General features: G+C 45.7%; 1 protein-coding gene across 1 annotated transcript; it reads left to right on the forward strand.

The window, feature by feature from the left end:
* The first annotated feature begins 330 nt into the window (after positions 1 to 330).
* On the forward strand, positions 331 to 2964 carry LOC143404304 (PRAME family member 12-like). The gene is made up of 3 exons (XM_076862522.1): positions 331 to 617; positions 996 to 1577; positions 2391 to 2964. Exons 1-3 carry the CDS (start codon positions 331 to 333, stop codon positions 2962 to 2964), a joined length of 1443 nt encoding a protein of 480 aa, XP_076718637.1.
* Positions 2965 to 21675: the final 18711 nt, after the last annotated feature.

The following is a 21675-nucleotide window of genomic DNA, read 5'->3' on the forward strand; positions in this document are numbered from 1 at the left end:
ACTCTGTTGTAATTTCCAAGTGTTTTATAATATAGGCACATGCTTTATAAATGCTTATTTTTAAAAAAATTAAAACGAATGTCATCAATATGAGGGCAAGTCTATTTCCAGCCATATAGTTGTTGAATCTAGGACCCTACTGTTTAGGTCACATGACTCTCCAATTCCCCTTTTAAAAGGACAAAATAATGTTCCAAAGCTTTCCCCCATAAGGGTGAGGTGTGTTTGTCGACTTCCCAGTACCCTCTTCCCAGAGGCTGGCAATGGATGGGATAGTGACCTTTTCCCTGGACCATTTTCCAGGATTTTTCTTCATTCAGACTCCCCAGGATGAGCATCCAGTCCCCACCCACGCTGCTGGAGCTGGCAGGGTGCAGCCTGCTGAGCAGTAAGTCCAGGGCTGTCCTGGATCTGGAGGAACTGCCCATAGAGCTCTTCCCACCACTCTTTGTGGAGGCCTTCAGCAGGGGACACACTGAGGTCTTGAAGAAAATGGTGCAGGCCTGGCCCTTCACCCGCCTGCCCCTGGGGGCCCTGATGAGGAAGCCACAGCTTGATATGGTCCAAGTGGCCCTGGATGGGCTGGACATGCTGATTGCCCAGCAGGATCACCCCAGGTGAGGGGGACCTAGGTGGCCTGGAAGGGAGCACCCTCGGTGCCAGGAAAGGGATGGGTATAGGCAGGGAGAGTTGGTGCTGAATTGTGCACCACAGCCTTCCTGTTCTGCCAGCAATGAGGGGTGGAGAGGCCTTGGCCATGTTGAGCCCCATCTGGGAAAGGCTTCCAGATGTGGACGTGCTTGTGGTAGCTGTGGTGACACATAAAGGAGGCTATACCTGCCCCTGCCTAAGTCTGTACAAGTTGGGGCACCAGGCTGGATTGGAGGGAAGTGGATGGAGAAAAGTGAGACAGAAGGAAGAGATGGATCAGGGGGCAGCAGCTGAGAGGTGAAGGAAGGGGCCTCAGGGCTGAAACTCTGCTGTCATCCCCACAGGAGGTGGAAACTGCAGGCGCTGGATTTGCGGAATGTTCCCCAGAACTTCTGGAGGATGTGGTCTGGAGCCATGGTTGATGCCTGCTCACCAGAGGACATTAAGAAGAATCGAACATCAAAACTTGGTCTAGCAATTGCAGCTAAGCCACCCTTCAAGATAGTCATAGACTTGAGCCTCAGTAAAAGACCCCTGGATGTATTCCTGACCCACTTGTTCCTGTGGGTCAGACAGAGAAGCGACAGGCTGCACCTGTGTTGCAATAGGCTGAAGATCTTTGGGAAACCCACTGGTCACACCAGGAAGGTCCTGAGGCTGCTGCAGCTGGACTCTGTCCAGAAGGTGGAAGTGCACTGCGCCTGGGCGCCCTCCACCTTGGCTGCTTGTGCTCCTTTCTTGGGCCAGATGAGGAACCTGAGGAAGCTGCTTGTCTCCCAGGTCTATGTGCCTGCCTACACCTCCCCAAAGGAGCAGGAGCAGCTGATTGCCCAGCTCACCTCGCAGTTCCTCAGGATGGACTGCCTGCAGAAGTTCTGTGCCAATGCTGTCTTCCTCCTCGAGGGCCATCTGGAACAGGTGCTGAGGTGAGTAATGGGGGGTGAGCACCGTATGCAGACCAGTTACAGGAAATTTGCACCTACCAGGCACTGACACTCTCATGGTTAATAAGACACTGGAAGGTAAATAACCCATCCTTTTGTTTCTATTGGATCCTGAAGCTAGTTCACATAATATGTGTTGGAGTAGATTCTTAAATGAGGGTCCAGAGTCTTGGAAGTGCCACCTTGCTGGGAATCCAGTTGGAAGGGACAGAAGCTAGGGATGGAATTGATGTTCCCTCCGTGGGAGGCCTGTCCAGCAAAGGTGGTGGAAAGTGGGTAGAGAAGAGGTCTTGGAAGGAGGGATGCCCCCACACTGACAACTGTCAACAGGGAAGCTCTGTGCTCCCCAGCTGGGAGCAGAGGACCTGCCTCTATACCCACCTGGGGAAGGCTGTTCTGAACTCCAGGTAGTGATCCTGGGTATAAGGGTCAGGAGCAGGGCTGGAAATCTTGCTTTGGATATAGGGTGTGAGCCTCTCAGAGGGTTAACCCCAGTGAATTTTTTTACATCCTGCCCAAATTTGTCCTTCATAACATGACCTCCTGTGGCCAGACCTGTGACTTTCTGCCTGGCAGTGAGGAGGGGACACAGAGATGTGGACTCATCTGTTCACAGGAGATGTGGTGAAAGGCTCAATGTGACATGGGGTGATGTGAATGACTAGATTCTGCAAAAGGCAGCATCCTAAGTGTGGACCATTGTCAGATCACCAGGGTGGCTTTGGGTTTGGGCAAATTTGTCTTCTCCCTCCTTGACATTGCTCCTCAAAACTAACTGTCTGGTGTTTTTCTTAGGCACCTGAAGACCCCCCTAGAGACCCTCTCAATAACCAACTGCCCACTGTCAGATTCTGACTGGAAATACCTTGCACGATATCCAAACGGCAGACAGCTCCGACACCTGGAACTGAGGGGCATCAAACTGACGAATTTCAGTCTGGAGCCCCTCCAAATCCTACTGGACAGCACTGCAACCACCCTGAAAAGCCTGGACCTGGCAGCTTGCGGGATCACTGACTCTCAGCTCCAAGCCCTCCTGCCTGCCCTGAGCTGCTGCTCCCAGCTTGTGATCTTGAGCTTCCATGGGAACCGCCTCTCTATGTCAACCCTGAGGGACCTGCTGCTTCACACTGCCAGGCTGAGCCAGTTGAGCGTAGAGCTGTATCCTGCCCCTCTGGAGAGCTATGATGCCCAGGGTACCATCCATCCAGGGAGATGTTCCCAACTCTGTGCTGAGCTGACAGCAATAGTGAGGGACTTTAGGCAGCCAAACATCCTTGTGTTCTGTACTGTTCCCTGCCGTCGTTGTGGCTCCAAGTTCATGTATAATCAGGGCCTCATTCACTGCTCCTGTCCAACAGCTGCCTAGTTGGGTGTGTTTTAAAAGTGTACTGCTAGGCAATTGGAGGTATAAGCAGGATTTAAGGTCACCTTAGAGGGAACACAGAGCCCACCATTTCAGACATTGCCTGAAGTGTGGATGGGGAAGGAAAGTACAGCAGGGGGCTCCATTGGAGGGAAGACCTCCAAGGATAGGACCTTCAGAACATGTGTCTATAGAGACATACATGGACCTGGATTTCTAGAATGGGATTCAGGCTTGATGGGCAGAGGAAGATGCTACTTTCTTTCATGGCTTGCCCATTTCTTCAGAAATGAACAGAATCTCAAGGTTAATCTTGTGACATCCTCTGCACTGGATTTACCTGGCTTTCTAATGAAACCTTCGGATTCTGCAGGTGCTGATGGAGAAAGAAGGCATGGGGTACTTAGTGAACAATGAGGTTTAGCCCCAGGAAGTCATGGTATCTAACTGAAATCTGGTCATGATGTGTGGCTACTCTGTGGCTTAACACATGCAGGTTCACACAGGTGGATTGGAACATTCAATGTAGGCATTGAACATGAGCCATTGCAAGAAAACCTCTTCTCAGTGGATCTCAGTGCCACCCAGACATTCAATGCTGGTTCTTCCTCCTGGGTCTCCATGTAGACCCAGAAACCTCAGGTCCTGGTCTCTGGGTGTGCTGGGCAAGGGCATCTGTGCATAAGAAAGGCCCCATTGTCCCACTCCCAGTGCTGCAGGTGGTGTCCATGCTACATGTTGATCAGAGCCTCTGGGCCTCACCAAAACTTTCCTGTCATCCAGCTAGGTAGTCTGTCCACAATTAAAACTTTGGTGCCCCTTGAAGGTACCAAAATTCTTTTTCAGCAAAATAGTAGAATCATATAGGTAGATAACACTTGTAAATATTTCAAAATGAAACTGAATCAATTACAAGCACAGGTGGTGGGTAGCGGGTAGCACATAACTGAGAGATCTTCCTCTAACACTTTCCTCCACTGAGGACTGGGCTGATGAAGTTGTGCAGCGACCTTAGCCTTAGTTTCTCATCCAAGGATGAGAACAAGGTCCATTCAGTCTTCATTTGAGGTATTCTAAAGCTGCCTGTGGATGTGTTTTAATTATGGCTTGAATAATTCTTTACACATAGTGAACTGGAATCCACTTTGATGTGTCAGAAGACTGCAGCTCACTCTTGGAATTGGTCGCAGAGTCTGGGCCAAGCACAGCTTACCTCTCTGTCACCCACAGAGTGATCTTTGTGCCTTGCTCCCTCTTTATGATATTTCCTTTTCTCGGGCTCTAAGTCTAGCTTGCACGTGTGAGGCAGGCAGAAGGTTCTGAATGGCATTTATTTTGTTGGATTCAAGGATCAAATAAAGTTAAGGAAGGTCTGCATAATGAGATCTGTCATCATGTGTTCTTTTAAGAGTTATCATGACTAAAAAGGGACTTGAAGATACTCTGGTACCTCCAGACCCCTTGAACACTGGAAGGATCTTGAGGGCACTTTGTTTTCTCAGATACCTGGGGATAAAGTATGCACCTCTATTTGAGTTTCTCATCATTTGAATCTAGGTCAATTTGTGCTGTGAGCGAGCACACAACTGTAGGATGTCATAACAAACAGAACCTGGTTTGTAAAGGTGGCCGGGTCAGGAAGTGGGGACTGGGTTTCACTCTTTGGCCTCTGAAAGATGCAGAGTCCTTTGTGCACCTCTATCCAAAGACTCTACAGCCCTTTCTGGAACACTGGCCAATTTTATCTCCACAATTTAGAAAGCCCAGAAACCATGCTATTCTAGAGAAATGAGTGAACTTCATCAAAGCTAACTCAGGGAGCTGGGGGCATTTCTCATTGGTGGATCACTTGCTAGCATGTGAAAGGGCCTGGGTTCCATCCAAGGCATCACAGAGATAAGTAAACAAATAAATAAATCCAAAAATGATGTGACCACATTGGGAAGGTTTAATTGGAATAGAGCTATCTATCTGTTAGAAATATTCGAAAAGAAAGAACTACAACTCACATGAAAACAATGGGATGCATTCTTTAATTGGTCTGGACAGGTGGGCCAAATTGATGTCCTGAAAGATTCTCTTCCAAAAACAACTGGAAAAGCTGGCTTGGTGGTGCTCAGCTGTAGTTCTAGCAGGTCAGGATGTGAGGCAGGAGGATCGTGAATTCAATGCCAGCCTCAGCATTTTAGTGAGGTTGTAAGCACCTTTGTGAGACCCTGTTTCAAAATCCTACCCAGAGTTGGGACTCACTGATGTGGTGCCCTTGGGTTCACTGCCTGGTCGCCAAAACAATAACAAACAAGTATGAAAAGCAGGTTGCAGTGGCACATGCCTGGGATCCCAGCTACATGAGAAGCTTTATGATTTTATTACTTCTCCCAAATTTACTAACTGGGGCATGACCCATCCTTATTTTTTCCAGTTCCTTGAGATGCAATATTGGGCAATTTATTCGAGATCTATTTTCCTAATGAAGCTATTTCTTGCTGAGGACTTCCCACTTAGAATTGCTTTTGCTGTATCCCCAAGTTTGAATATCTTGTGTGGCCCTTTTCATTGTTCTGCAGGCATTTTACACTTTCTTTTTATTTTTATTTATTTTTCTTATTTCTTACATACATGACAATGTTTTGATTTCTTCAATGACCCATTGGTTGTTGGGGAACATGCTGAAGAATTCCCATGCTTTGTAACTGTCTAGGTGTTCCCCCTGCTATGGATTCCATTCTTATTAAATTTATGGAGATTTATTTTGAGAATAAATGGAGAATGTGTCTGTGCTGTTGAGAAGGAAGTTTGCTCTGCAGTGGTTGGGTGGGATGATCTGTAAATGTCTACTGTGTGCAGAGATGATCTGTCCATGGCTGAAAATGGGAGTTGACTGGGTTGGGCATGGGGCTCAAGCAGTAGCATGCTTGCCTGGCATGCATGCTGCCCGGATTCCATCCTCAGCACCACATACAAACAGATTGTGTCTGCAAAAAAACTAAATAATAAATATTAAAATTCTCCCTCTCTCTCTCTCTCCAAAAAAAAAAAAGGGGGGGGGGAGTTGAAGCCCCAGTGTTCTTACTGTGTTGTGGTCAACTTCTTCTTTTCCATTTCTGTAACATCTGTTTTGTAAAAAAAAAAAAAAAAAAAAAAAAAAAAAAAGTAACCCAATCAACAAATGGTCCAAGGACCTGAACATGCACTTCTCAGAAGAGGATATACAATCAATCAACAAACATATGAAAATATTTTCATCATCTCTAGCAATCAGAGAAATGCAAATCAAAACTACTCTAAGATATCATCTCACTCCAGTCAGAATGGCAGCTATTATGAAGACAAACAACAATAAGTGTTGGCGAGGATATGGGGAAAAAGGCACACTCATATATTTCTGGTAGGACTGCAAATTGGTACAGCCAATACAGAAAGCAGTATGGAGATTCCTTGGAAATCTGGGAGTGGAATTACCATTTGACAAAGGTATTACTCTCTTCAGACTATACCCAAAAGACTTAAAAACAGAATCCTACAGGGATACAGCCACATCAATGTTTATAGCAGCACAATTCACAATAGCTAAACTGTGGAGCCAACTTAGATGTCTTTCATTGGATGAATGGATAAAAAAATGTGGCATATATACACAATGAAATTTTACTCAGCATTAAAAGATAATAAAATCATGGCATTTACAGGTAAATGAATGGCAGTGGAGAAGATAATGCTAAGTGAAGTTAAAATATCCCCCTCAAAACAAATGCCAAATATTTCTCAGCTTTAAGGAGGCTGACTCATAGTGGGGTAAGGAGGGGAACCATGGGAAGAATAGATAAATACTAGATAGGACAGAGAAGTTGGAGGGAAAATAAGGGTGCAAGGGATTAGCAAGGATGGTGGAATAGGATGGACATCATTATACAAATACATGTACGAAGACAAGAATTGGTGTCAACATACTTTATATACAACCAGAGATATAAAATATTGTGCTGTATACATGTAATAAGAATTGTAATGCATTCTGCTGTCATTTATTTTTTTTTAAATCAAGTAAACATATAACAACCTATTCCTCTGATAGGCAGAATGACAGCTTTTAAAACTCCACACCCCAAAATTTTATTCAGCAAAAGAACAAGGTACCCAAATCACTTTTTCTTTTTCTCCTCTTTTTTTCCCCCTTTGGTACCAGGAGTAGAACCCAAGGACACTAAACCACTGAGCAACAGTTCTAGGACTTTTTTTTAATTCAGTAAATACGAAGTAGTGGGGAATTGCTCCTCCAGGCAGGAGACCCCTCCCACATGGGTGTCAGAGGGAGATCTTATACCACTGTAGGCATAGTAGAGGGTACTTTCTCCTTCAGGTGGGTAACCCCTCCCATCTGGGTGGTATAGGGGAGTTCCTATACCACTGCAGGCGGGGTAGAGAAAACTCTCCCCTCCAGATGGGAGACCCCTTCTATCTGGGTGTCCTGGATAGAGGGGACTCACAGCTCCAGGAGGGAGACCCCTTCCACCTGGGTGTCAGGGGGAGTTCTTATACTGCTGCAGGCAGGGTAGAGCGGACATGCCCTTCCAGTCGCGAGACCCCTCCCACCTGGGTGTCTGGGTGAGCTCCTATACCTCTGCTGCCAGGGTAGAGAGGACTCGCCTCTCCAATTGGGAGACCCCTCCCACTTGGATGTCCAGGGGAGCTTGATTACTTCAGCATCCAGAGTAGAGGGGACTCACTCCTACAGGCAGGATCCCCACCCAGCTGGCTGTCAGAGGGAGCTCCAATACTGTGACAGCAAGGGTAGAGGGAACATGCCCCTGCAGGCAGAAGATCCCTCCCACTTGGGTGTACTAGGAGCTCTTATATGGCAAAAGGTAAAGTAGAGGGGACTCGTCCTTCCAGGTGGAATACCTCTCCCACCTGGGTGTCAGGGAAGCTTTTTTACCGCGAAAGCCAGGGTAGAGGGGACTCTCCTGTCCATGCAGAAGACTACTCCCACCTGTGTGTCTGCAAGAGCTTGTATATGTCCACAGCCAGGGTAGAAGGGACTCATTGCTCCAGGAGGGAGACCCCTCTCACCTGGCTATGGGGGGGCCTCCTATACCCCCTAAGCCAGTGTAGAGGGTACTGGACTCTCTAATTGGGAGTCACCATAACCTGGGTGTCAGGGGGAGTTCCTATACCACCAGAGTCAGAGTAGAGTGGACACGCACCTCCAGTTCGAAGAACACTTCCACCTGGGTGTCTGGGGAAACGCATACTGCTGCAGCCAGGGTAAAGTGGACACTCACCTCTAGGCGAGTGACCCCTCCCATCTTGGTGCCAGGGCGAGCTTGTATTCTGCCTTAGCTAGGGCAGAGGTGATTTCCCCTCCAGGTGAGAGACCTCCTTTCACCTGGTTGTCAGGGGGAGATCTTATACTGTTGCAGCCATTGTAGAGGGGACTCACCCCTCAAGGCAAGGGACCACTTTCCCCTGGGTGTGGGGAGGAGCTCATATATCTCCACAGTCAGGGTAGAGGGGACTCGCCCTTTCCAGTGGGAGACACCTCCCATCTTGGTATGGGGGGGAGCTCGTAAACCACAGCAGCCAGAATAGAGGGGATTCGCCCCTCCAAGCAGGAGACCCCTCGCACCTTGGTCTTGGGAAAGCTGGTAAACCCCTGCAGCCAGGGAAGGGGAAAATCACCCTTTTAGGCCGGAGACCCCTCCCACCTGGGTGTCAGGTGGAGCTCATATTTCCCAGCAGCCAGGGTAGAGGTAACTTGCACCTCCAGGCGAGAAACACCTCCCACCTATATGACCTTAGCCAAGGTAGAGGGGAATTGCCCCTCCAGGGGGAAGACACCTCCCACATGGGTGTCTGGTGAAGTGCGGATCTTATACACCTGCAGATGGGGTAGCAGCAAATCACCCCTCCAGGCGGGATACTCCTCCCTCCTGGGTGTCTGGGGGAGCTTGCATACCATTGCAGCCAAAACAGAGTGGACTCGCTTCTCCAGGAGAGCGACCCCTTCCACCTGGGGTCCTGGGGAGCTCCAATACCACTGAAGCCAGGGTAGAAGTGATTTCCACCTCTAGGCGGGGGATCCTACCCACCTTGGTGTCAGGGGGAGTTCCTATTACCTTTGTAGCCAGGGTAGAGAGGAATTGCACTTCCAGTTGGGAGACCCCACCCACATGGGTGTCTAGGTGAGCTCCTATATCTCCACAGCCAGGGTAGAGAGGACTCTTCCCTCCAATAGGGAGACCCCTCCCCCCTGCGTGTAGGGGGGAGCTCCTACACCATCACAGCCAAGGAAGAGAGGACTCACCCCTCCAGGCGGGAGACCCCGCCCACCTGGGTGTCAGAGGAGTTCCTATACCACTGCAGTTGGGGTAGAGGGAACTCTATCCTCCAGAAGGGAAACCACTTCCACCTGGGGAGCTCCTAAACCACTGCATCAGGGTAGAGGGGACTCTAGCCTCCTGGCCGGAGAATCCTCCCAATTGGGTGTAAGGGGAGCTCCTATACTGCAGCAGCCAGGGTAGAGGGGACTCCCAAGTCGAGGCAGGAGACCCCTCTCATCTGGATGTCAGGGGGAGATTTTAAACCACTGCAGTCAGGATAGAGAGGACTTGTCCTTCCAGTCGGGAGACCCTCCCACCTGGGTGTCTGGGTGAGCTCCTATACATCCGCATCCAGGATAGTGGGGACTTGCCCCTTCAATCGGGAGACCCCTCCCTCCTGGGTGTCCAGGAGAGCTTGATTACTGCAGTAACCAGGGTAGAAGGGACTCGCCCCTACAGGCTAGAGACCCCGCCCACCTGGGTGGGGGTGGGGGCTCCTATCCTGCCACAACCAGGGTAGAGGAAACACGCCCCTGCAGGGGCCACCCCTCCCACCAGGGTGTACTGGGAGCTCTTGTCTGGTAAGAGCTAAAGTAGAGGGGATTCACCCTTCCAAGCGGGATACCACTCCCATCTGGGTGTCTGGGAGAGCCTGAATATTGCCACAGCGGGGGTAGAGGTGACTCATTACTCCAGGCAGGAGACTCTTAGCATCTGGGTGTCTGGGGGAGCTCATATACCCCTGCAGCCAGCTTAGAGTAGACTCGCCCCTCCATTCTGGAGAACCCATATCCTGCAAGTCCTGGAAGCTCCTATACAGCCAGAGCCATGGGAGTGGGGACTGGACTCTCCAGGTGGAAGATCCCTCACACCTGGTTGCCATTTGAGTTCATATAGAGGACTTTCCATTCAAGGCGGTAGACTCCTCCCACCTGGGTGTACGGGGTCCTCCTATACCACTGCAGCCAGGGTAGAGGGGACTCGCCCTTTCAGGCGGAAGACCCCTCACATCTGGTTATGGGGGGGGGGGGCTTCTATACCACAGCAGCCAGAACACAGGGGACTCTCCCCTCCAAGCAGGAGACCCTTCCCCTCTGGGTGTCTGAGAGAGCTGGTACACCCTCTCAGCCAGGGCAGAGGGACTCACCCCTCTAGGCGGGAGACCTCTCAAACCTGGGTAACTGGGAAAGCTCCTTAACTGCTGCAGCCAGCATAGAGTGGACTCGCTCCTCCAGGCGGAAGACCCCTCCCTCCTTGGTGTCAGAGGGAGTTCATATACCCCAGCAGCCAGGGAAGAGGCAACTCGCACCTGAGGCAAGAAACACATCCCAACTGTGAATGGGAGTAACTCCTATACCTCCTTAGCCCGGGTAGGGTAGAGGGGACTCCCTGCTCCAGGTGTAAAATCTTTCTCACCTGGGTGTCAGGTGGAGCTCATATACCCTAGCAGGCAGGGTAGAGGCGACTAGCACTTACAGGCAAGAGACACCTCCCACCTGCGAATGGGGGTAAATCCTATACAGCCTTAGCCAGGGTTGAGGCGACTAGCCCCTCCAGGCAGAACACCCCTCCCACCTGGGTGTCTGGTGAGCTCATATATCCCAGCAGGCAGGGTAGAGGCAACTCGCACCTCCAGGCGAGAGACACCTACCACTTGGGGATGGGGGTAACTCCTATACCGCCTTAGCCCGGGTAGAGGGGACTCGCCCCTCCAGTCTTGTGACCCCATAATCTGGGTGATGGGGGAGCTTCTATACTGCCAGAGCCAGGGGAGAGAGGACTCGACCCTCCAGGCGGAATATTTGTTCTACCTGGTTGTTCAGGGGAGTTCATATACTCCCACAAGCAGTGTAGCGGGGTCTCGCAACAGGAGGCAGGAGACCCTTTCCATCTGGGTGTAGGGGGACCTCCTATACCACTGCAGCCAGGGTAGAGTGGCCTCGCCTCTCCAGGATGGAGTCCTCCCACCTAGGTGTCAGGGGGAGATTGTTTACCAAAGCAATGGTAGAGGGAACTCGCCCCTCCAGGCGAGAGACACCTCCCTCCAGGGTGTCAGTGAAAGCTAGCAAACACTTCAGCCAGTGTAGAGGGGACTCGCTCCTTCAGGCGGGAGACTCCTCCCATCTAGGTATGGGGGGAGGAGCTCATATACCTAAGCAGCCAGGTAGGGGTAACTGGCACCTCCAGTCCAGAAACACCTCCCACCTGGGAATGGTAGTAGCTTCTATACCGCCTTAGCCAAGGTGTAGGGGACTTGCCCATCCAGGCGGAAAACCCAATAACCTGGTTTTCGGGAGGCGGGTGGGAGCTCCTATACCGCTAGACCCAGGGGAGAGGGGACTCGACCCTCCAGGTGGAAGATTCCTTCCACATGGTTGTCAGAGGAGTTCATATACTGCCACAATCAGGGTAGAGGGGACTCTACACTCAAGGTGGACGACCTCTCCCACCTGGGTGTAGGGAAACTCTTATACCACTGCAGCCAGTATAGAGAGGACTCACCTCTTCAATCCAGAGACCCTACCAGCTGGCTGTCAGGGGGAGATCCTTTACAGCCACAGCCAGGGTAGAGGGGAATCATACCTCCAAGAGAGAGACCCATCCAACCTGGGTGTCAGGGAAAGCTAGTAAACCACTGCAGCCAGGGTAGAGGGACTCACCCCTTAAGGAGGGAGACCCCTCCCATCTGGGCATGGAGGATGGCGCTCCTATACCATAGCAGCCAGAATAGAGGGGACTCACTCCTTCAAGCAGAGACCCCCTCTCACCTTGGTGTCTGGGAGAGCTGATACACTACCTCAGCCAGGGTTGTGGGGAGTTACCCTTCTAGGCGGGACACCCCTCCCACCTGGGTGTCAGGGGGAATTCCTACACTGCTGCAGCCAGTGTAGAGCTGCCCTTCCAGTCGGGAGACCCCTCCCACCTGGCTGTCTGGGTGAGCTCCTCTACCTCTGCAGCAAGGATTAAGGGAACTCCCCCATCCAATCAGGAGACCCCTCCCATCTGGGTGTCAGGAGGAGCTCCTATAACCCCTCAGCTAGTGTAGAGAAGACTCACCTCTCCAGTCAAGAGACCCCATAACCTGGGTGTTGCGGGGACCTCCTATACCTCCAGAGTCAGGGGAGAGGGGACTCGACCCTCCATGCGGAAAATCCCTTCCACCTGATTGTCAGGGCAGTACATATAGTGCTACAGGCAGGGGAGAGGAGACTCCCACTCGAGGCGGGAGACCCCTCCCACCTGGGTGTAGTGGGGACCTCCTATATCACTGCAGCCAGGGTAGAGAGGACTTGTCCCTCCAGGCGCAAGACCCTTCCCACCTGGGTATCTGGTGGAGCTCTTATACCCCAGCAGCCAGGGTAGAGGCCACTCACACCTCCAGGCGAGAGACACCTCCCACCTGGGAATGGGGATAACTCCTTTACTGCCTAAGCCTGGGGAGAGGGGGCTCGCCCTACCAGGTGGAAGACCCCTCCCACATGGGTGTCTGGCGTGGGAGGGTTCTTATACAACTACAGCTGGGTAGCAGCGACTTGCCTCTCCAGGCCGGTGTCCTCTCCCTCCTGCAGTTAGGATGGGCCTCTTATACCCCCTCAGCCAGGGTTGAAGGGACTCGCCCCTTCAGGCTGGAGACCTTCCCATTAGGGTGTGTATGGGGCGGGGGCGGAACTCATACCACAGCATCCAGGGAAGAGGGATTCGCCCCTCAAGGCAGGAGACCCCTCCCACCTGAGTGTTGCAGGGAACTTGTATACCACCTTAGCCAGGGTAGAGGAGACTAGCCCATCCAGGCGGGAGACCCCTCCAACCTGGCTGTCAGCAGGAGCTCATATATCACCACAGCCAGGGTAGAAAATACTTGCCCCTCCTGGCAGGAGATCCCTCCCACCAGGGTGTCAGTGGGAGCTCATATACAGCCACAGTCAGGCTAGAGGGGACTCGCCCCTCCACGTAGAAGACACTTCCTACCTGTGTGTCAGCGAGATCTCATATACCACCACAGCCAGGGTAAAGGGGGCTGGCCCTTCCAGGCAGGAGACCCCTCCTACCTGTGTGTGGCGGGGGGGAGATCCTATACCAACACAGCCAGGGTAGAGGGGATTTGCTCCTCCAGGTGGGAGATCCCTCCCACTTGGGTGTGGTGGGTGGAGCTCCTATACCCCTGAAGCCAAGGTAGTGGGGACTCCCCCTCCAGACAGGAGACCACTCCCACCTTGGTGTCAGGGCGAGCTGTTACACCACCACAGTCATGGTAGAGGGTACTTTCCCCTTCTGGCGGGAGACCCCTCCCACCTGGGTGTCAGGGGGGAGCTTGTATACCCCCGCAGCCATGTAGAGGGGACTCGCCCCTCCAGTTGGGAGACCCCATAACCTGGGTGTGGGGGGGAACTCCTATGCCGCCAGAGCCAGGGGAGAGCGAGAAAGTCAGCACTATTCAGATGACCTCCTTGGCCATGGAGGACCTCCAGAGTGTCATGGCTGGGACTCCCGCTATGGCTGGGGTGCTACAGCTCTGACAAGAGGATGACCGAAGGCCGGGGCCTCCCCCCATCCCCAGAGGGGGACGAGTCTGGGCCAAGCACAACCCGCGGCTGGAGGAGCATCAGGTCCGGGACTGGCAGGGTGCCTTGGATGCCAGCACCTTGGGCTGGGAGAACTCCATGGCAAGGTGCTGAGAGGGGCCTGTCTGGGGCTTCGGGGCCTGGGCATGGCGGGCCAAGGCGATGTAGCTGGGTGTGGCGGCTTCACACATGCTGGACATTCCCAGGGTCATGTGGTGCCTGGAGGCAGACTGGATGGTGGCGAAGTGGCCAGCGAGGACATGGCCAGCAGAGTCCCACTCCCCACCCTCACCCCCACCCATACCCCCCACTTCACCAGAAGCTACTGAAGCCCAGGCACCAGGGCTCCGCAGGAAGGCGGAGGCCCCATGAACTGGGTTGAGGGGGAGAATTTTTTTCCATTTGCAACAATGTAGATAAACCTGGAGGATATTATGCCAAGTGAAATAACCCAGACACAGACAAATACTGCTTGATCTCACTTATATAGAGTCTAAAAGTTAAACTCATTGAAGAAAGTAAATTCATTTGGCTACAGCTATAAAAATTCATCAATTCCACACTTTCTAGAAAGAACAATACAGATGTAGAAGACACAATAAAAAATGAAACAAAAATTGCTAGGTTAATCCAAGGAAAGACCTCATAATGAAATTTTGAGAACACACACCCAGTCTTGAAAAACAAACAAAACACCCCAATTTCAATAAGATTAAAAATCCTGCGTGTCCAGAGCCACAGTTTAGTCTGAATGACTCCTGGCATTTAGCCAGAGGGAATGGTTGAAAGGTGACCTTGCCCCAGAAATAGGGCTGCTCTGGGATTAGGGCGGATCCTGCTGCCATGGAGTTCTCTTGGTTTCAGGAGAATTGGCTCAAGGACCCCGGTGGAGGGAGTGTGTTCCTGGGACTTGAGAGTAGAGTGCTGGTGAGAGTTCTGGAATAAAGAGTTGCTGTTTGAACCTACAAGGCTGTGTGGCGGCTTGGTTATTTTGTGCCCAGCCAGACTTCCCCACCTGCGAGGACATAGGAAATTAAAATCAATTTATGAACTGTGACCTACTGAAAAAGGTAAAACTAAAAAGAAGGTGAAAGGATCTGGGGTTGGAGTAGAGAAAGAAAGACAAGATGGTACATAGTGGATTTTTAGGGCAATGGAACTATTCTACCTGGCACTACATAGTAGTACTGGATGGTGGATACATTCTGCATGGTACTGTATGATGGATACATCTCATCACACTTGTTAAAAGAGTTGGGAATGTAGCTTTGTGAATGAAGGATGACTAAGCATGAGATTCAATCCCAGTCCTGCAATTATAAAAAAAAATGGAGAAAGCAACAAGGGAATATAGAACTCAGAAGTTGATGTGAACTGTGGCGGCTATACCTAGTCCAAACTATGCCTTTCAGAAGAAGGTAAATATGTTTCTCAGAGATGCATAAAACTAACACCTTTCTGAATAAGACAAAGAAATGTACAATAACATGAAAAAAATAAATAAAAATGTTAGCTCTTAAAAATTAAGAAAAACTGAGGTTATCTGTTATTTAAAAAGTGCTGTATATTTGAACAAAAAGTATTTTTGCCCTTTGTGAATATTCTAAAAACACAGGTGAAAATAATAGCTGTGAACACTTTCTATAGTCACATATTTTATAATTTTAAGGGCAGTTTCCTCAAGAAACTTGTGGCTCTTAGTGTATATACCACCGTGTTAACTGAGGCATTGCTTGCAATAGCCAAGATACAGAAATAACCTAAGTGTCCCCCCACACATGAAGGGATTCTTTAAAAAGGTGATATGGTGGAATACATCCACAATGAAATACTATTCACCCTACAGAAACAGGAAATTCTGCATTTATAACAATATGGATGACAGTATGTTAAGTGAGGAGATTATGTTAAGTGAAATAAGCCAAGTAGTGGGAGAAAAAAAAACCTATGCTCTCACTTAACATGTGGAATCTAAGAGTCAAAATCATAGAAGTGGAGAGTACAATGGTGTTTTCAAGTCTCATGTGTGTGGCAGGGAGGCAGGAGGCAGCCAGGAGGGTAGATGGGGAAAAGGGGAGACTTTGGTAAACAGGCATGAGGTTAAGTTAGATAAGAGGAGGGCTATAATTAGCAATAATGTGTGTTTCAAAATAGCTAAGACAGAATTTTTAAATGCTCTCATCACAAAGAAATGACAAATACTGAAGTGATGCATATACTAATCTATCTGAAACATCACATGGTACCTCATAAACATGTGAGTAGTTTATTAATTAAAAATAAATCTATAAGAAGGAATATTTACTGGTTATTTTAGATACACATAAAGCATTACATAAACCATAAAATGTTATGATTTAAGACTTCACTCCAAAGCTTTCCTTATGTCCCTGCTTAACATATTTCTCTTGTTCTGCTAAACTCCTGGAGTCTTCTACATGTAGGTCTGTAGTAGTTGCATTGTAAAGAAAAGATACAAGAGCAAGGGATAAGAGTTTAATGTAATTTTGATATGTATTATGAAAGTATGTTGCTGGCATTACCACAAAAGTTCTTATCAAAAGAGAAATACATAATTCTACAGGAATAAAATGTATGGGGTTTTTCTGTAACAGCAATATTAATAGTGAAGTCAGAAAAGCCTGTATAGGCCACCAAGATATTCTTGGAGAGACAGATAAGGAGAAGAATGCAAAAGGTTTACATTTTTGAGATTAAGAATGAAAGAGCTAATATGACACAGTTGGAGCATGACAAAACAGCACAAAGAATGCTGCACACTTTAATGTGAAGCTCCATTCTGGCTGTCTGGGTTATCCTTATGATAATGATATCACAAGGATACAAACTCCTGCAACTGAAGTAAATTACAATCAAAGAAGCAGCAACACTTCTAGCTAGCTCTACTTTGAAGGAAGGTCTGGGGAGGAGCCTGGAAGGGCTCTATCTACACATCTGTGAAAGGATGAGACTCCAAGGAGGCTATATATAAAAGGCCTGTACTGAGCACACATGCTGGGGTATTTCTTTAGTAGCACAGTTTTTTTCCTTTTTGTGTCATGAATTTTATTTTCAATATTTTTATTGGTGTATCATAGTTATACACATTGATGGGATTTTTTGTTACATATTCATACATACACAAATTACAAAAATATAATTTGGCCAATATCGTTTCTTAGCACTTTTCCCTCACTCCCCTTCTCCCGCTCCCTGGTCCCTTTCCTCTTTTGACCTCCCACTGATTGTTTAGGAGATCCACCCCAATTTTTGTTTTCCTTTTACTCTCTAGCCTCTACATATCAGAGAAAAACATAACAATCCTTGATCTTCTGACTTTGGCTTATTTTGCTTAACATAATAGTCTCGAGTTCCATCCATTTTTTTGCAAATGACATAATTTTATTTTTATTTATGGCTCAATAAAGTTTCATCGTATATGTACACCACATTTTTTTAATCCATTCATGTGTAATGGACACCAAGGCTCCTTCCATAGATTGGTTATTGTGAATTGTGTTGCTATAAACATGGATATACATGTCATATAATTAAAGTCATCATATCCTTATAGTATGATGACTTTAATTTTTTAGGATAAACAGTGAGGATTGGTTTAGCTGAGTCATATGGTGGTTCCATTTAAGGAACCTCCATACTGATTTCCATAGTGGTTGTACTAATGTACAATCCCACCAACAGTGTAAAAGTGTTCCTTTCTCTCCACATCCTCTCCAGCATTTATTATTATTTGTATTCTTAATGACTGTCATTTTGACTATTGTGAGATTTGCATTTCCCTAATTGCTAGTAATGTTGAACATTTTTTCATATATTTGTTGGCCATTTGTATTTCATCTTTTAAGAAGTGTCTGTTTAATACCTTAGTATGTTTATATTTATTAATTGGGTTATTTGATTTTTTTTGAGTTCTTTATGTATTCTAGATATTAATCCTCTCTCAATACAGTAGCGAGGCAAAGATTTTCTCCCATTCTTTAGGTTCTCTCTTTCCATTCTTAATTATTGCCTTTGCTGTGCAGAAGCCTTTTAATTTGGTGCCATTTATTTATTAACTCTTAGCATTATTTCTTGAGCTTTTGGGGTCCTATTGAGAAAGTCATTTCCTATGCCTGTATGCTGGAATGTTGATCCTACATTTTCTTCTAGGAGTTGCATTGTTTCTGGTGCAATGATGGCACAGTTTTACTGTGGAATCTCCTGCTGATAATGATCACAATTGGTACAAATAAGCTTCATATTTATTCATGGCATTGCATTACTTGACCTGTCTGACACCACCTCTCACATCTAGGAAACCTGGAATGAACAAGGTAGCTGAGTTAAAGAAACTACAAAAAAAAAAAAAAAACCCTCTTCTTAATTATTTTGAATGCTAAACAGATGTTTCTTTGAAGGCAATATAATACTGCAGAGAGTTATATAGCAGCTAGGTTATAAGAGTAGCAAAAACAGTTTTCAAATTCATTTTGACATGTTACCAGCTGATATATTAGTTTTCTCAAATGAGGAAATGCTAAGTGCTAATGTTGCAGTTATTACTGAGTTCCTGGTTGCTGAAGGAAGCCTGGCCCTTTATTAGTATAATTAATTTACAATTCTTAACTTATTTAATTGCAAACACATATTATCTGTATTATTAGCCTGATGATTATTTTTCCATTAGTAGAAATTGTAAGTGTCATTTATAGCGGCTCATTTACAGTTGTTTATAAAAAATTCTTTATTAATTTAGTCTAAAGCAAAATTTTAGGACCAATTACCTTTTTCTGCAAGCTCTATGAACAATCTTTTGTATGGAAAATAAAATGGCTCTGGCACTTTGTGGATACATTGGGTGGTGTTAGACCTGCAGTCTTTATTTGACAAGAACAGTCTAAGCAAGATAGTCAGGTGAGCTTGCTACAAATCATTTATTAACAATAAGGAATGACCAAAATGCACAGATGAGACATAAAGGTGATATTTTAAAAATATAAAACATACTGGGAACCTGAACAGATCAAAAAAGATTAACAATAGGAGATAAAATGTTAATAATTTGTTTAGACATCGGCACTAGAGAATTCCCAGAAACTCCTATTAAAATGTGGTTGCAATCTGTGGACAAAAAAATATATAAAATTTTATATAATTTTATATATTTTATATAAATAAATATATAAATATTTAAATATATAAAATATATAAAATTTCAGAGATAATGTTACTAAATGAGCTTATTCTAATGCTATGCTACTGATGACACATATGAAACAAAAACAAACATGCAAAGTCTAAAATCAACATTATGTGCAGTTCTCATTTCTTCAGGCTAAAATAGGTCTTGAGTGTAAGTCAGATTCTAAGCCACAATGCATGGAAATACCAAATGATTAGGAGGAGTCTGAAAATTTCTTCTGAAACTAACTACCAGGGTTAAGACAAAAAAGAAAAAAAATGTAAAACAGCAGATGGATTTGCAATCTTTAGTTTGTTTTTAATACTTGTATCCTTATTCTCTCTCTCTCTCTGTCTGTCTTTTTTAGTTATTTATAGTCCTTGATTTATTTATTTATATGTGATACTGAGAATCAAACCCAGTGCCTCACACATTCCAGGCAAGTGCACTACCGTTGAGCCACAATCTCAACCTCCTATTTTCTCTTATGCTATACATTGGCCCAAACAGTGTTCTAGTCTCTATCTTTAAAAATAAATACATAAAATAAAATTGCTACTTGTTCTTGTTTTCCCCCTTTTACCTCATTCCATTTTTCTCTTTCTCTTCATCAACAAACCTCCCAAAAGTACAGTTACACATTATGCTTCTGAGCTTCACCACCTGCTCACTCACTTAGTCCTGGAAACCTGGTTTTTGCTTCTAGGACTCAATGGAAGGTCTCCTTCAGATCTCGCTAATATATTGTCAAATAAAGACAGCAGCTTTGACACCACCCCATGTATCCACACAGTGCCAGAGCCAGTTGATTTTCCATATTTTTATTGATGTATCATGCCCCTCATTTTCCTGAAACAGGTCTCTTTCTATGAAAATTCCATCCTCTGGCCCTTGGGTATTGTTCTATTTGCTATCCCTCAACCACCTACATACCTTTATATACCTTACTTGCACCTTACATTCAGAGATCAAAAAAAAGTATAAAAAATAACAGCAGTAAATTGGAAACAACAGAGATATACAAAATGAAAAATCCTTATTTTACACTCCAATACTGAAGGAATATTATGTATGGCACTTTTAAAATAACATATGCTAAAGTTCTCAACAACATGAAAAATGCTTATTTTAAAATGTCAGTTTTAAACAAAACAAGTTAAAATACGTGTATGCAATTTAGTTTCAACTATGTAAAGAAATGAATCAGAGGAACCTAGAAAGCTATACTCCAAAATGTTAATAGTGATAACTGCTGATGGGTAACATTTTTCCTTCTTGGTAATTTTCTGCATTTTCCAAATTTTCTACACTCATCTTGTTATAATTTTAGACTCAGTAAAAAAGTGAGTTCAACATCATATTGCTGGGATGGGATTATGGCTCAATGGTAGAGAATGCTTGCCAATCATGTGTAAGGCAATGGGTTTCAATCCTCAGCACAACAGATAAATAAATAAATTAAATTCAGGTATTGTGTCCATCTACATCTAAAAAAAATTAAAAAGTTCATATTGGCTACACAAGTAAGCCCAATTTGTATGTTGGCATTCACACAAAATCTAACCGTCAATACACTTTCCATTCTTGTCCCTAACTATATCCCCAAACATTCTCTGATCTCTTGCTGGAAACTACGTTTTCAGCATTCCTTCATGGTTCTGTCCATGTCTTAGCAAATCTGTCAAAAGTGGGAAATGTCAACCCTGAAGAGAAACACCTAAGAAAAAAAGAAATTATTTTATTCAATCAATAATGGATATATTGGTAGCAATAATAAACATAAAACTCACCGGCTAACATGACACAGGATAACATTTGCTCTTGAGTATAAACTGCCACACAAGTAAAAAATTTCTAATAGAATTTAGATACATAATCTGATCCTAAAAAACTAAACTTAAGAAAAATAATAGCCACTATATAGATTATGGAAATCAAGATAAAACAGAATAATAAAATCTTTATACATTGTACAGATAAGAGAATAAACACCAAGAAAAATAATTTCATAGTATTAGAAAAAGCAAAAAATAACAAGTAGTTTAATTCCTGAAACAGTATCTAGTAGATATTCAACAGGTATTTGTTAAATAAAAGAATGCACTTGTTCAAGGAATTAAATTGTGCCTGATGGGAATTACTCAGAAAACACTTGTTTTTTAAAACAACTTTTTTGATATAATTCACATAATATTTAATTTATCTATTTAAAAGATGTTTTTAATGGCTTTTAGTATATTCAGTATGTGAAATCACCATAATCAATTTTAGAACATTTTTGTTACTTCCAAAAGAAAGCTTGCATTCATTAGTATTCATTCTGTACCTCCCTCCCTCCCACCCTCCAGACTCAAGTTGACAACAATTTATCTACCATTTGTTTCTAAGATTTTGCTTTTTCCAGATATTTCTTTTATTTTTATTTTTAGACTTAAATACTTTAATATGCAATGAAGAAAAGAGAAGAAAATGCAAGTTACAATAAATAAAATGCTAGAGTACTTAAGAACACAGTTTCCACACTTTTCTATTATCATATAAAAGCTACTAATATGCAAAAACCATACCTTTAGTCCTTTGAATTGCCCTGAAGCTATGTTCTGAAGGGTTTGTAACACTTAAGAACTGACATTAAAAAGGCAAAAAGCAT

This window comes from Callospermophilus lateralis, chromosome 7 (genome assembly GCF_048772815.1).
Source record: "Callospermophilus lateralis isolate mCalLat2 chromosome 7, mCalLat2.hap1, whole genome shotgun sequence".
NCBI lineage: Eukaryota > Metazoa > Chordata > Mammalia > Rodentia > Sciuridae > Callospermophilus > Callospermophilus lateralis.

Bases quoted from the DNA above. Each gene is read 5' to 3' on its own strand.
- LOC143404304 (XM_076862522.1), top strand. From the start codon at position 331: ATGAGCATCCAGTCCCCACCCACGCTGCTGGAGCTGGCAGGGTGCAGC. The intron at 618-995 runs GTGAGGGGGACC...TCATCCCCACAG, and splicing joins GCCCAGCAGGATCACCCCAG to GAGGTGGAAACTGCAGGCGC. The intron at 1,578-2,390 runs GTGAGTAATGGG...TGTTTTTCTTAG, and splicing joins CATCTGGAACAGGTGCTGAG to GCACCTGAAGACCCCCCTAG.